This window comes from Nicotiana sylvestris, chromosome 4 (assembly GCF_000393655.2).
Source record: "Nicotiana sylvestris chromosome 4, ASM39365v2, whole genome shotgun sequence".
Lineage (NCBI taxonomy): Eukaryota > Viridiplantae > Streptophyta > Magnoliopsida > Solanales > Solanaceae > Nicotiana > Nicotiana sylvestris.
Genome location: NC_091060.1, coordinates 86609066 through 86626274, shown reverse-complemented (window position 1 = coordinate 86626274; position 17209 = coordinate 86609066). Strand labels below are relative to the sequence as shown.

At 36.1% G+C, this 17209-nt stretch overlaps 1 protein-coding gene across 1 annotated transcript; it reads left to right on the top strand.

Moving 5' to 3' along the window:
• Window positions 1-8422: 8422 nt before the first annotated feature.
• LOC138889806 (uncharacterized) lies at window positions 8423-14713 on the top strand. The gene is made up of 4 exons (XM_070173142.1): window positions 8423-8550; window positions 8638-8826; window positions 8988-9262; window positions 14547-14713. The coding sequence occupies exons 1-4, from the start codon at window positions 8423-8425 to the stop codon at window positions 14711-14713; spliced, it is 759 nt and encodes a 252-aa protein (XP_070029243.1).
• Window positions 14714-17209: the final 2496 nt, after the last annotated feature.

The window sequence follows — 17209 nt, the reverse complement described above, 5'->3', positions numbered from 1 at the left end:
AGGACTACTAGTATCAACACCTGACTGGTTAAGAGACTCAGTCATAGTCGGTGTTGATTGATTATCATCCTCACCAGTACTCATCTTTACGATTCATAGAATTTCTAAGCGATTTGAGGGCTAGAAAATATGGTAATTAGGAATTTAGCAGCAATTCTCAAACAATTACAGATAAGAAGTAGGAACATAACTTGTCCTCAGAACTATAGCTCGAAATCAATGGAGAAATGAATTTGCATGTGCGCGATCTAGTTCGAATAGTCAGTAGCAGAAGTAGAACTAGCAAACTTTGTGAAGCGAGTCCAAAGTTGATGCTCCTTGCTCTGATACCATATCAGAATTAGCCAATAGAACAGTACCTGAAGCTCTGCTGCAACTTGAAGTTGAGCTTCAATGGTGATGCAACTGTGATCTTCACGCCATGAGAGTACAAAGAGAGAGAGGAAGAAGATGGGAGTAGATTCCAGAACTTCGTAATAGAATTGACTGAGAAAAGAAAACGAGTGGAACCTCCACTATATACAATTGTACTACTAAGCTAAAAGTAAGTCGGCTAACCACTAACTAACTTGCTAACTACTTAGCTGATTGGTACAGCTGTCATTTCTAACTAACTAGTGACTCCACTAACTCCTATCTAACCGATCAATACAAATAATTAGTTCTTAAGAAATCCTCATTAGGGGATTAATTACTAACATGTATGACTTGTTATACTTTTTCTTTTTCTTTGTTAAGTGACGTTTTTAGTCATAAAAAGAGAAGGCTTCAATTTCACTCCATAAATCAATTTGATGAATTATATAAGAGGAAGTACAAAGTTGGTTGCATTGGAAATGTCATGTGGACATTTCAACTGCTACTTGCAAGTTGCAAATAGGCAGTGGATTGATATTACTTATTTGTGTTCACGTGACATCATTCAATCCTTTATTAAATTCCAAAAGGTTTTCGTTGCCACATCCTCTCTTGAGACCCCTTTCCCCTCTACAAGCTAAGGCCCCCATTCTTTATAGTAGTAGCCTTTGATATTGGCCAATTAATTCTTGTAAAATTAAATAAAGTAGGTTAAAGTGTTGTGATATTTGAGGGTTGCCTAATTGGCAATTAGAGTGGTAGGTGACTATAGACGTGTAGATCATACGTGTTGACATGATCATATACTTTCGCATTGGACAATCAGAAATATTTTATAATTAAAAAAAAAATTACTACTAAAGAATACTATTAATCAATCAAATTGCGTAGTGCTTTGATGGAATTTTGAGTGCTAATTAAAGATGATAATAATGTCTTAGTTGTTTTTTTTCCATGAGGTTTAGGCTTGACCCCGACCCGTAGATTATAAAAAATGATTAGTACATGGAGAAGGACAAATGTGTGATGGTTTTATTTCTTTTTTTATTTAAAATTTTAATGTTTTATTTTCAACATTTAAGGGTGCTTACATGCATTATGAGTAGCGGGGGAATTGGACAAACTTTTCCTGGCTATGGAAGCTAGACACCTTAAACAAAATTAAATCCTTCTTATGGACAATTGTCCACAATAGGTTACCCACTTCTAAAATGCTATACAATAGAAAAATCACTAACTCCAGCATTTGCAACATCTGCCAAAATGAAGAAGAAGACATGGAACACATGTTCTTCAACTACCGCCACTCAAAACGTATTTGGGATCAACTGGGAAGCTTACAAATACCCCGACCAACCACGCAATGAACTCATTATGCATAACTGGTTAAAACCCCTTTGTCACACAAATTCCTCTTTTAACAGATACTTAACTAAGGCAGATATCCTGCCCTTTATACTTTGGCATATTTGGATTCACAAAAATAATTTCATCTTTAATAATAATAAATCTCCCCTTTTCTTAAAAAAATATTGTTAAAAGTGCAACAGAGTTTAAATTGTTAACAGAGTCTATTCAGAGTCCTAACCCAAGGACTACCATCTACATAAAATGGAAGCCACATGATCAAGGAAATTTCAAATTAAACATAGATGACTCTAGCTTAGGTAACCCGGGTAAGGGAGGCATTGGAGGGGTCATCAGAGACTGTGAAAGCAACTGGATTATAGGTTTAACATGTCCATTCCTCACGCTTCCAATATCTACATGGAAGGCCTCGCCCTTATACAGGGTCTAAAAATAGCTATACAACAAAACATTAGGCGACTAGTGGTTGAAACAGATTGCAATGTCCTAGTTAACATGCTTACTAACGATAATGGTCCATATCAAAATTTGATTACTGATTGCACATGGATGCTTAGTAAAGCAGGAGAGTCACATGTCACCCACGTCTTCAGAGAAGCGAATGGAGTGGCTGATATTATGGCAAAACATGGAAGCAACTCGAACTTTTTTGGAAATCCTATGATGTACTTCTCCCCGCCCCCTTTTGTTGTTTCTACTTTGAAATGGACAAGCTAGGAACTTTGTGTCCTAGAAAAGTCCCAGTTTGTAATAACTATTAAATAAGGCGGAATAAATATCTTCATTACCAAAAACAAAAGAGTAGGGGGGGAATTAAAGAGGAAGATAAAAAGAAAAAGGAAAACATTTGATGGATTGAATTGTCACCTAAATAACTAAGTGGTGCAGAAACAGAAGTGTAACTATTAAACTGTAGTTCTAATTCCAAAAATGAATAGTCTGGTCTTTAGTTCATTTTAACTATCCATTTACTTTAGAAGAAGAGTTAAAGTGGCCACAGATATTTGTCTTTAATATTTCCTCTTATTTTTAATTGAAGTGTTATTTTCATTATTATTTGAATGAATGTTATTGTCGTGACTCCAACAAAAATATTACCACATCAAATTCCGCCAGTAATTAAACAAACAATGAAGAAATCCACTAGACTTGTTTTGCACGGACATCATTTTGCTTAGTTACCTTATTATACAGATAAAATAATAAAAAAAAATCGTTTTAATCATGGTTATGAAAGCCATTCGAGCTTTAAGTGCTCATAGATAATGAAAAGTTATATCAATATCATATATACCAAAAAGAAAGTTATATCATACTTAGCTAAACTTTCTTAACCTCATTTTGTTTTGCTTGATGCCTTCATCATAAATTAACAAAACAAAGAAAGGGAAAAAAGATTACCAAACCGTTCGCACCTCATATTTTTTCATCAATTAAAGCCTTTTTTAAAAAACTTTTCATTTTTATAAGATATAATTAGTACATCATACTATTAAGCCGTACTAGTATAAGACATCTATATTTAACTTGTAATATTCACTTACTCAGGAGACAGTTTTAACATCAGGAAGAATATGGAGATTTAGTTGTATTGGTATTAACGTCGTCAATTCTCATACATAAAGAAACATTTAATTACTGTCATTATTAATATTAGTGGCTTTTGGTGACAAGTCATTTAGACCACTGATAATTCACTCATCTGATGATATGACTTATAGATAGAACAACCAATTATCCAGCAATAAATGATAGTAATTGTCATTTCCTATACCTACCAAAAGTATGAGAGGCCAATATGAGAAGAGGTCCCTCCCTTCCAGTCTGCAACTAGTTTTCATTGTGCTTTAATTACCAAAAGTTGGTTTTCCGTCTCTTTTTGCACTATATGATTTACAGTCCCATTCTCTTGGATTTTTGGTCGACTATAGTTTAGTTTTTATTTTTGTTATTTTTTAAAAAAATTTGTTACAAAAAAAAAAAAAAAAAAAGGAAAACCATTGTATATGAAGAAATTTTCTTTGCTCACTCATTATTTGAAGTAGTCGTGATAGAAGATTTTTCTTAATAGTTTTGTTTGTTATTCTCTTCTTTTTAGGTGTTTGCCAACGCAAACCTTTCCAGAAACTTTGTAATTTTTTTTTCCAGAAAATATGGGACCAGTACCCCAAGGTTTTAGTTTTGTTTTTTCATCAATAAGAAACAGTTTATTTACTTTTTTGTAAAATGGCTTTTCAAAAGTGGAAACATGTTATATGACTTATGCCATTTTTCGGTAAAAATTGCACAGACGCCCTATTTGGTCACCCCCATTTAACTTATACCTATTTTTTTAAAAACTTGTAACTTGTACCCACTTTTTAAATAACTTCAGTTCCCTTTCTCCTTCTCCTTCTCCTCCTTCATTTTCTTCTTCTTCTTCTTCTTTAGGGGCTCTCATTCTTATTCAATTTTAGAACAATATAAAAACCTACGATTTTGGCATCATTGAAATTTTCAAGTTCGTTGTTATTCCTCAATTGACTGGTTAGATGATGGTTGGTGAATGGTGATAAAATTGCATTTGCTCTTTCTGTGTGATTAAATTTGTGTCGTTTAAAAAACTAATAGTACTACCTAAATGGTTGTTTCTTTAGAAAAAAAGAATGATGAGCAATGAAGAAGCAGTTAGGTTTCCCTCATATTGATCCTAATTCATGCTATGCCATGTGTTACGAATAGCTAACGAGTATCTTCTTACTGCCCAGATTGCTCAAAAATGCTTAACAACAATGGACAAAATGCTATGCATGTTGCTATATTGAACACTCTATAGCTGAAGTTTCCCTGTTACAAAGACAAAAACTTCAGCTCTAGTATGTAATATTAATAGGTGGTAAAAAAATTCAGCTCTGGAGCTGAAGTTTCCCAGTTACAACAGCTGAAGTTTTTGTGTTGTAACTGGAAACTTCAGCTCTAGTATGTAATATTAATAGGTGGTAAAAAAATTTCAGCTCTAGAGCTGAAGTTTCCCAGTTACAATACAAAAACTTCAATTCTAGTATGTAATATTTAATAGATGGTAAAAAAACATCAGCTCTAGAGCTGAAGTTTCCCAGTTACAACACAAAAACTTCAGTTCTAGAGCTGAACTTCAGGCCCGCTACTAGAATGCTGAAGTTTTGCGTGATTGCCTTTGCTACTTCAGCCCCGTATGCTGAAGTTATGCGAAAAAACGGGTACGCTTGCAATTTTTTTTTGTAAAGTGGACACAAGTTAAAATGTGACACAAAAAGCGGGTATAGATGCAAATGCCCCCATTTTTCATAATGATTTGTACAACTCAAATACGTAAAAATAGCACGGGCTAGCCAGTTTTCGGACTGATCATTCAAAAATAGCCAGCGTTTGCATAATCATTGAAAAATAGCCACTATTTTGCTGCAACACGGAAAGTTCCAGCATAATATACTGGAGATCGGTGCACCTGTGTATAAACTTCCAGCATATTATGTTGGAACTCCAACACGTGGAAAGTTCCAATATAATATACTGAAAATTGGAGCATCGGTGCTCTAATCTCCAGTATATTATGTCAGACCAGTATATTATACTGGAGTATTTTTCCGGATTTTGAAAAGTGTTTTCGTTCAGATTTATTTTTACATAAAAATAGACTAAATTTCGATTACTTTTGAAACTGTGACTATTTTTAAATGACCACTTATAAATCTAGCTATTTTTAAATTTCTCCCCCCAAATACACCCATAAACATCCAAGCCCAATAAAAAGTGATTGATAGCCCAAGAGAATACAAGACACAGTGAAATCCAACACAAGCACATCACATGGATTTGGAAGCCAAGGTCCAAGTCTAAGCTACCTAATAGACCATAACTGATTTTCTTTTCTTCTTGATATAAACTTCTAAGTTGGGGGGCAGTCACTTCATTCTTCAATTTGTTGCATCCACAAGTTTGGGAAATATTAATGGTAGTATGCAAAAGTTGTTAAAGAAAGTGTGCAACATGGCATTGCATGTCTAATTAAGGATAATTGCTTAAGGTCAAGAGCTTTGCTGCATTGTCTTGCATATCTTGATGGGATCTTTACACAAATAGCCAGTTATATTCATTGTTTACTTTTTCTAACCATATACATAGATTATATATTGATTATACACATATAATACAAAAATTATGCATATATTATACCTTCACCGGCTATTTTTAGTTGAAGCAGTTGGATGAACGGTTATTTGGGTTAATTCTTCTATCTTGATTGCTTCAATATCATTCGTTTCTGTGGTCCAAATCTTTCTGTATACTAGTTTTAGGGTACGTGCGTTGCATGTGTAAACTTGACTATTGATAAAAGATATATAACAAAAATAAACTGTGTATAATAGCAATTGACGTACTAATACATCCAATATGCATTTAAATGAAAAAATGAGTGTAATTACATTAACGTAATAGGTGAATTTCAAAATTGAATTAGTTAATATGGCATATCCTAACACTGGTATTGAACCTGCAAACATGAACAATTTAATTAGTTAAGATAGTTATATAGCATTTGTAATGATAGATGTTTTATAGTATGAGATAGTATGATGTAATATTGTTGTATCCTCTTTGCAGAGGATGTTCTTGGTGTATGTTCTATTGCTTCAACTAAACTATCATGACCAAAATTTTATTGTTGGCATCAATATTCCTCTTATATAAAAAATAGTTGTCCCTGTGAACAAATATAGTCCAATTTTGAGGATTGTTTAACTTTAGTTATTGCTGACGTATCTACAAATTATTTAACTTATCACTTTTTTTATTAATCACAAGTTTTACTCCCATACAACAAAAATGCCAATTATTAATCTATGGTTTTCATAAAGGGATGAGACGTATAAATAGTCATCAAGTTATATTCATACCTTTAAGTTAAACAACTAAGTAATAATCAACTATTAAGAGTTGCCAATTACCATGTACATCAATGCCAACATGAATGTGTGTACTGCTAAACAATTAAGGAGAAATGATATGGTATGACAATGCATAAAACTTTTGGCCTTACATTTGCAGATGAATGCACAGAAAAGCAAACTAGAGTTTTATTTGCTAGAATGTTTATAGAGGTCAACGTCACCAAGTCACTGCCAACTGAAGTGCCTGTGATAGATCCATTAGGGAAAACATTTCAGTAATCAGTTGTATTTAAATGGAAGCCAGATTACTGTGAAGAATGCCTAATGATAGGGCATAATTGTGCTCAGCAGACAATGAAGGAATCAAAAAAGGAGGAACATATGATTATCAACATTCAAAAGAGGAGGCAAAAACCTAAGAAAGTGGTGCCAACCTGGGTACCAAAGGTGGATAAAAGAGTTCCAGCTGATCCTATTGATGAACAGAAGGAAACTAGCTATGCAGAAGCTGTTAAACGAGTTCAGCAGCTAATAGAGAGTACAAAAATAGAGGAATTGAATCCACAAGGTAAACAGAAGCAACTACTGAAAGGGAAGGCAGCTAAGGAAATTAATGGTCGACCTGTAAACCAACTGGTTGAGGTTGCTATCCCAGTGAGATTAATGAATTTGATAAACTGTAATATGAAGATGCTGTGATGACACAACTCCTCTCTTCTCACATAGGTGGGGGGTTCATATGTCATTATTAATGTCTTGGCTAGTATGGAATGTGAGGGGAGTAAATAAGAGATATAAACATGTAGATTTAGCCAAATGTCTCAAAGAAAATAGAGTCAAATTAGCAGGATTAGTGGAGACAAGGGTGAAAGAGCATAAAGCAAATGAAATAAGTAATAAAATTGCCCCAGGTTGGGGAATTGAAACCAACTATAATCATGCAGAGAATGGTAGGATTTGGTTACTTTGGGACAATAATGCTTACAAGATTGAAGTTCTGAAAAAAGAAGCACAACTTATTCACTGTAAAGTTATGAGTAGGAATCAACAAATAGACTATGAAATGACAATTGTCTATGTCCACAATACAGTGGAACGGAGGAAAGAACTATGGCAACAATAGTTATTTGCCTCGAGCAACTACTAAACCATGACTTATTTGGGGAGATTTCAACTCTATTTTGAGTCCACAAGATATACTGCAAGGAGCAACAGTTACTAGCCTTGAGATAAAAAACTTTGCAGAGCGTATCCAACAACTGATACTGAAAGAACTGCCCTGGAAAGGAGACTACTATACCTGGACAAACAACCAACAAGGGGCAGATAGAATATGGAGTAGAATAGACAGAGCAATGGGAAATGCTGAATGGATGATGAAATTTGATCACCTGACCAACGAATATAAACTCCCACATATATCAGATCATTTCCCTATAATGATAGCTACTAATATTAGGGAGTCAAGGATCAGAGTTTCGTTTAAATTCTTCAATGTGTGGGCAAATCATGAGAATTTTCTTCACTTAGTGGAGGAAAGCTGGAAATAGAGGCTTCATCTATACAAGATGAGGAATATCTGGATGAAACAGAAGGAACTAAGGGAGAAACTAAAAATACTAAATGAAATTAAGTTCAAAGGAGTAGCAACAAGAATCAACTAACCAAGATAGTATCTTCAAGAAATTCAAATCAAGATAAGCAACCAATACTCAGATGACTTGGAAATGGAAGAGAAGAAGATTATCTGCCAACTTAAGAAGTGGCCTATGATTTAAGAAAGTGCCATGCAACAAAAATCTAGGGCAAGATGGATAAAGCTTGGAGACGCCAATACTAGCTACTTTTCAGTTGTTATGAAAGACAAAAAGCAGAAGAAGCAAATCCTAGAGCTTGAGTCTCAAGAAGGAGAAAAGTTAGTAGAAGCAACTGATATAAAAAGGAGATAATACAGTTCTATAGATCACTTATCAGCTCTACATACTATGACAACAGTAAGCAGGACAATCATGAGGAGGGGAACCGTACTTAACCATGCTCAACAACTCAAGTTATGTGAGGATGTGACAGAAGAGGAGATTTATAAAGGGCTTCAGTCCATAAGAGATGACAAAGCTCCAGGGTGGATGGCTATAATGCTGCGTTTTACAAAAGAGCATGTCCTGATATTAAAAATGAAATCATTGAAGTTGTACAAGACTTCTTCACAACATGCAAAATTTATAGAGGAATAAACTGTACAGCAGTCACCCTGATCCCAAAGATAGCCAATCCTGCTACAATCAGAGAGTATATGCCAATTGCCTAGTGCACTGTTCTATATAAGATCATAGCTAAAATCCTTGGAGGCAGAATCCAGAAGGTGATTGCAACCATTATTACAGAGTCTCAATCAAGATTTATCCCAGGAAGGAAAGTAGCAGATAATTTGATTATGGCTCATGAACTGGTAAAAACATATACAAGAAAACATATCTCACCCAGATGCATGATTAAGGTGGATATGCAAAAAGCATATGACACTGTGGATTGGAGGTTCTTGGAGAAAATGTTGGTAGAGTTGCATTTCCCTCAAAAGTTTATCAGATGGGTGATGGAGTGTGTTACAACTGTTGCGGAAGCCAAATGTATATAGTGTGAATAAGTCACAACTACTATACCAAAAATTATGACAGCCACCAAATAATAAATAAGACAATAAAGCAACAATAAAGGGAACACCAGAATTTACGAGGTTCGGCTAATTTAGCTTACTCCTCGGACACAACCAATATTTTATTTCACTCCAAAAATACAAGTGAAATAATACTAAAGAGAGAAGATACAAATGCCTTAAACAGATGAGAAGGCAAATGAGAGGTGTGTTTCAATCCTAAACATTAGGCCTTCTTTTATAGGGGAAAAATCCCCCCAAACTTAACTCCCAACCAATGTGGGACTTTGGCATTTTGCCAAACTTCAACAAATCTCCACCTTGGCAAAATTCCACATTTTCAATTCTCTCTCAATAACAAATTTTGGTTGTGTCTTCATCTTCAATCTTCAGTGTTCAACAATGTTGATCAAATCCAAACAATGTTGAAACTTGACCGCAGTCACCACCTTTGTCAGCATATCAGCAGGATTCTCTGTAGTATGAATTTTCTTCACCGTGACTCCACCTTCTTCTATGATTTCTCGTACGAAATGATACCGAACATCAATGTGCTTCGTCCTTGCATGATAAACTTGGTTCTTCGCTAATTGAATAGCACTTTGACTATCACAAAAAATTGTGATACCTTTTTGTTCAACACCAAGCTCCTTTAGCAATCCTTGAAGCCAAATTGCCTCTTTCACAGCATCTGTAATAGCCATGTACTCTGCCTCTGTTGTAGACAAAGCAACTGTTGACTGCAAAGTAGACTTCCAACTAACTGGTGCCTTTGCAAAAGTAAACACATAACCAGTAGTTGATCTTCGTTTGTCCATATCACCCGCAAAATCTGAGTCACAATATCCAACTACAAACTGATTGTCTTCCTGCTCAAAAACTAACCCGACATCTACAGTATTATGAATATACCGTAGAATCCACTTCACAGCTTGCCAATGCTCCTTCCCTGGATTGTGCATATATCTGCTAATAACTCCAACAGCTTGTGAAATGTCAGGCCTTGTGCAAACCATTGCATACATCAAGCTACCAACAGCATTTGCGTATGGTACCTTTGACATATACTCTCGTTCAGCTTCATCCATTGGCGACATAGTAGTACTTAGCTTAAAATGGGAAGCAAGTGGAGTACTAACTGGCTTAGTCTTGTCATCTATGCCAAAACGTTGAAGTACTCTCTTCAAATATTCCTTTTGAGATAAACAGAGTTTCTTTGAACGTCTATCTCTAATTATCTCCATGCCAAGAATTTTCTTTGCCTCACCCAAATCCTTCATCTCGAACTCCTTCTTCAGTTGAATCTTCAACTTATCAATTTCTTCCGAATTCTTGGAAGCTATCAACATATCATCAACATATAGGAGAAGATATACAAAGGAACCATCTTTAAGCTTGTGCAAATACACACAATGATCGTATTTGCTTCTCTTGTACCCTTGCCGCAACATAAACTCGTCAAATCGCTTGTACCATTGTCTAGAAGATTGTTTCAATCCGTACAACGATTTTTCAAGTTTGCACACCATATTTTCTTTTCCAGCAACTTTGAATCCTTCTGGCTGAGTCATGTAGATTTCCTCCTCCAAGTTTCCATGTAAAAACGCAGTTTTTACATCCATCTGAACTAGTTCCAAATCCAATTGTGCTACCAAAGCCAACATAATTCTAATGGAGGAATGTTTTACAACTGGAGAAAACACTTCATTGTAATCAATTCCCTCCTTTTGAGCATATCCTTTGGCCACCAATCTTGCTTTGTAGCGAACATCTACTTGGTTAGGAAATCCTTCCTTCTTTGCAAATACCCATTTGCACCCAATTGCTTTCTTTCCCTTCGGGAGATTGGCCAATCTCCATGTATGATTCTGATGAAGGGACTGTATTTCATCATTCATGGCAATCCTCCACTTATCTTCTTCTGAACTTTGGACAGCGTCTTTATAAGTAGTAGGAACATCATCAGCTACAATTGAGGTTGCACAAGCAACCGTCTCTATGAGACGAACAGGTTTCGTTATTGTTCTTTTTGGCCTGCTGGTTGCTATTGATTCAAGTTGTTGTTGAGATTCCTGAGTTGGAATCTCCTCTACTGGCTCTCCTTCCAGAGGGTAATCTTCATTTGTTTCCTCCTCTGCTTCTTGTGTAGGAAAAATAAATTTTCCCTCAAACTCCACCTGCTTAGAAGCACCTTCATTTTGTTTGGTATCTTCTGTTACCTTATTTACCATAGCAAATTCATCAAAGGTAACATCTCTGCTGAATATTACTTTCTTTGTCATAGGGCACCATAAGCGATATCCTTTGACTCCAGAAGTAATTCCCATAAAAATAGCCTTCTTTGCCCTTGGATCCAATTTTGACTCCGTCACATGATAATATGCAGTTGAGCCAAACACGTGCAAAGAGTTATAATCTACAGCAGGTTTTCCGTACCATTTTTCAAATGGTGTCTTGCCATCAATAGCAGCAGATGGTAGACGATTAATGAGGTGGCATGCATATGTAATTGCCTCAGCCCAAAATTCTTTGCCCAAGCCAGCATTGGACAACATACACCGTACCTTCTCCAGCAAGGTCCGGTTCATACGTTCTGCCACTCCATTCTGTTGTGGTGTATGTCTAACAGTGAAGTGTCGGACGATGCCATCATTTTCACAGACCTTATTGAAATGATCATTTTTGTATTCACCTCCATTGTCTGTGCGAATACACTTGATCCTCCTGCCTGTCTGATTCTCCACCATCGTCTTCCATTTGAGAAAAATTCCCAACACTTCATCTTTGCTCTTCATTGTATACACCCATACTCTTCGGGAAAAATCATCAACAAAGGTTACAAAATAGTGCTTCCCACCCAATGAAGGTGTTTTGGAAGGACCCCAAACATCAGAGTGTACATAATCCAAAATGCCTTTAGTATTATGGATCGTTGTACCAAATTTAACCCTTGTCTGTTTCCCTTTAACACAATGCTCACAAAACTCCAAGTTGCAAGCCTTGACTCCTTTTAACAATCCTTGATCTGATAGAGTTTTCAAGGATTTTCCTCCAGCATGTCCCAAGCGCATGTGCCATAGCTTGGTTGCTTCTGCCTCTTTGTCGTCACTAGATGTCACTGTCGCTGTCCCAATAACTGTACTACCACAATAGCGGTACATATTATTATTCTTCCGATTAGCCTTCATTACCACTAGTGCACCGGAGCATACTCTCATTACTCCATTTTCTGCAATGATTTTGAACCCTTTTGATTCTAGGGCTCCCACAGAGATGAGATTCTTCTTCAAATCCGGTACATATCGAACATCTGTTAATGTTCTGATCATTCCATCATGGTTCCTTAATCGTATTGAACCAATGCCATATGAGGTAAGAGGGCTGTTATCCGCTGTGTGGATGACTCCATATTCTCCTTCTTGAAATTCCACAAACCAGTCCCTGTTGGGACACATATGATAGCTACAAGCCGAGTCCATCAACCATATGTCTGATGATGTTGATGACTCTGTTGTAACTAATGAGAAGTCTGAATCATCACAATCAGCTACATTTGAATCCATAATGGCCTTTCCATTGTTATGTTTGGCCTTATTCTTCAACTTCGGACAGTCTTTCTTCCAGTGCCCTTTTTCTCGACAAAAAGCACATTCATCTTTGCTGGGTCTGGATCTTGACTTGGATCTTCCCTTCTTTGTCCTCGTTTGATTTTGAGGACGACCCCTCACAAATAGTGCTTCTCCTTCTCCGCCCTTCTGTTTTTCTCGCTTTCTTTGTTCATAGCTGTACAAAGCCGAACAAACTTCTCTGAGAGAAACTTCGTCATTTCCATGGAGTAGAGTAGTTTCAAGGTGCTCGTACTCATCAGGAAGTGACGCCAACAACATCAAGGCCAAGTCACCATCATCATAAGTTGTATCCATATTTTGCAAATCTGTGACCAACTTATTGAAACTGGTGATATGTTCATTCATCGTGGTACCAGGAACATAGGTGAAGTGAAACAGTCTCTTCTTCATGTACAATTTATTTTGACTGTTTTTCTTCAAAAATTTATCCTCCAGTGCTTTCCATAATCTACTTGCAGAAGTTTCCTTTGTGTATGGATATTTCTGCTCTCTAGCAAGGTAGGATCGAATGGTACCGCAAGCAACACGATTGATAATTCTCCAATCTTCTTCTCCAATAGCATCTGGTCTCTTTTCTTCAATAGCAAGATCTAGCCCTTGTTGAAAAAGGACATCTAGAACCTCGCCTTGCCACATCCCAAAATGTCCGGACCCGTCAAATATTTCTACCGCAAATTTCGCATTTGACACAATTCTTGTCATAAGCGAAGATGCCAATGATGACGTATTGTTGACACTTGATGTAGATTCTTCTTGTTTATTATCTCCCATATTTGACACAAATATTATTTAATAGCTGACGACACAAATCAAGATTATTTCCTTTCTGATGTAGAAGATCAGACTAAGCTGCAACTACAGAGCATACTCAGACAGAACCTTGACACAGTTACCAAGATAAATCTTTTCTGGTGTGGAAGATCAGACTAAGCTGCAACCACAGAGCATACTCAGACAGAACCTTGACTCAGTTACCAAGATAAATCTTTTCTGATGTGGAAGATCAGACTATGCTGCAACCACAGAGCATACTTAGACAGTACCTTGGCTCTGATACCAATTGTTGCGGAAGCCAAATGTATATAGTGTGAATAAGTCACAACTACTATACCAAAAATTATGACAGCCACCAAATAATAAATAAGACAATAAAGCAACAATAAAGGGAACACCAGAATTTACGAGGTTCGGCTAATTTTGCCTACTCCTCGGACACAACCAATATTTTATTTCACTCCAAAAATACAAGTGAAATAATTAAAGAGAGAAGATACAAATGCCTTAAACAGATGAGAAGGCAAATGAGAGGTGTGTTTCAATCCTAAACATTAGGCCTTCTTTTATAGGGGAAAAATCTCCCCCAAACTTAACTCCCAACCAATGTGGGACTTTGGCATTTTGCCAAACTTCAACAACAACTGGCAACTACTCCATAGTTATAAAATGGTGAATCAACCCCACCCTTTGATGCTGCAAGAGGACTTGGACAAGAAGATCCAATGTCTCCCTTTCTATTTGCCATTGTCACGGAGTTTTTGAGTAGAAGTCTTAGTACCCTAAAGGAAGAGAAGAAATTTAAGTATCACCCAAAATGTTCTAAACTGAATGTCACACATTTGTGCTTTACAGATGATCTCCTCATGTTTTCTAAAGGTGACAAAATCTCTGTAGGGCTTCTGGATGAAAAGTTGGGTATATTCACAGCTGCTTCAAGATTACAATCTAATCTATCCAAGAGTGCTATCTACTATGGTGGTGTATCAAGTTACCAAGCAGGAAATCCAATAGACACTTGAATATATACAGGGTGACTTACCATTCAGGTATCTAGGAATTCCACTGGCCACTAGGAAACTGAAACTGGTAGAATGACAACCTCTAATAACCAAGATCACAGCCAAAATTTCATCATGGAAAACAAAGAAGTTATCATATGAAGGCAGAGTCATTGGTAAAGTCAGTGCTGTTTGACATTCAATCCTATTGGACAGAGATGTTTATCATACCTGCTAAGGTGATGAAAGCTATTGAAGGTTATTGCAGAAGTTTTATCTGGTCTGGAGCAAATAAAATCACCAGAAAATCACTGGTATCATGGAGTAGTTTGTGTCTGCCAAAGGCATCAGGGGGATTGAATCTCACAAATCTAAAGCTATGGAACAAAGTAGCCATAGCAAAGATCTGCTGGGACCTGAAGACTAAGAAAGACAGTCTTTGGATTAAGTGGATTCATGAATACTATATAAAAGAACAACCCTTGGAGAGTATGGCTATTCCCCAACAAGCTAGTTGGATGGTTAGGAAAATACTCAAATCAAGAGAGGAAATGTGTCATGTGCAATCAGATTACCTAAATAGCAAAAGCATGATCAGAAGCATTTACTTGAGAATGCTAGGGGATCTGCCCAGAGTTGCCTAGAAAAACATCATATATGGAAATGAAGCAAGGCCAAAAGCAATATTTATAACATGGCTCCAACAACAAACATGCTACTCACAGCTATAAGATTGGGAAGCTAGGGAATACAAGTTGATACTAGCTGTGTCATATGTAAATTGGTAGCTGAAAGCAGGGATCATTCGTTTGCAGAGTGTGCAATTGAAAGACAGGTTTGGAATAAACTAATGAAGTGGCTGCAAATCACTTGGGTGGGAATGAGCTCATGGAATCAGATGCAGCACTGGATCGAGAAGAATACAAAAGGAAAAACTATGCAGGCAAAACTAGTGAAGCTGGTGTTTACAGAATTTGTTGGATAGTTAGGAAAATACTCAAAGCAAGAGAGGAACTGTGTGTATAATCAGATCACCTAAATAGCAAAAGTATGATCAGAAGCATTTACTTGAAATCTGCCCAGAGTTGCCTGGAAAAACATCATATGTGGCAATGAAGCAAGGCCAAAAGCAATATTTATAACATAGCTTCAACAACAAGACAGGCTACTCACATCTACAAGATTGGAAAGCCGAGAAATACAAGTTGATGCTAGTTGTGTCATGTGTAAATTGGCAGCTGTAAGCAGGGATCATTTGTTTGTAGAGTGTGCAGTGGGAAGACAGGTTTGGGATAAACTAATGAAGTGGCTGCAAATCACTTGGGTGGAAATGAGCTCATGGAATCAGATACAACACTAGATCGAGCAGAATACAAAAGGGAAAACTACACAGGCAAAATTAGTGAAGCTGGTGTTTACAGAGTTTGTTTATTCAGTCTGGATTGAAAGAAACAACATGTTGTTTGCCCAGAAGGAAAGAACATGTGAAACAATAGCTAGAGAGATTGCATATACATATCATGTTAGAGTCAATGATACCACTAATATACTACTCCAAAAGTACAAATTTCCTAGATAAGAAGGAGAGAGTAAACATAGATAGTGAGTTCTTTCATTGTTATAGTGAGTTTTTTTTGCTAGTTACTATAAGCAAAGCGGACTGTGTTATAAAGTCTAGCTGATTATGTAAATGATACCTTGATAATTAATGAAAAGTATATAGTTACCAAAAAAAATATTAAGAATTTATACATACTTCAAATATGGAAGGATTTAATGTACTAATTTAGTTCATTTAAAACTCCTAAATATTAGGGGGAAAACTTACGATGACAATTTTCTCTAATATAAATTTATTTTTAAGGGGCAGAAAAAGGCGAACGATATTTCGCTAAGGGTGTTCGTGCTTTTAATATAGTATAGATAAATATAGATATACTTGGAAATAAGTTATATAGAGTGCGAGCTTAAATTATAGATACTATCAGTGTAATAAACTTTTATATCATCAGGTCACCTTTTCCAGATTATGAATCCCACATTTCAGGAAGATTTACTTATAAATATCCTATGAGTTTCATGGTGTAAAAAATTCTTTAATATATTACTTAATTAGAGTACTTATAGAAGATGATAATAGGATTAGTACCGAGAGACTGGATTAATTAAAATCACGATCAACTTCTGGTTATCACAATTCCAGTATTGGCAATATAAACCACATTCTAATATTTGTGTTTCGTTATTAGAAATCCGGAAAAAAACGACCAAAATTTGGCGACCAAAATTGGTCTATCAAGAAAAGCGATCAAAGTTGGTTGCTAAATTGGAGAAAATAATTAAATAATTATTCTAAAAATATTAACGACCAAGGTTGGTCGCTTTTTGGTCGATAATGTGGTCAAAATGTTGACCGGACTAGTCAGACTTGCTTGGTCAAAGAAATACTGAAATTAGCGACCAACTTTGGTCGCTAAAGTGGGACCCACCTATAAAACTTTAATAATTATATTATTA

Coding starts and splice junctions, on each gene's coding strand:
- LOC138889806 (XM_070173142.1), top strand. CDS start 8,423: ATGCAACAAAAATCTAGGGCAAGATGGATAAAGCTTGGAGACGCCAAT. Junction 8,827..8,987: donor AAAATGAAATCATTGAAGTT/GTACAAGACTTC, acceptor CCTTGGAGGCAG/AATCCAGAAGGTGATTGCAA. Junction 9,263..14,546: donor AACTGTTGCGGAAGCCAAAT/GTATATAGTGTG, acceptor TGTGCTTTACAG/ATGATCTCCTCATGTTTTCT.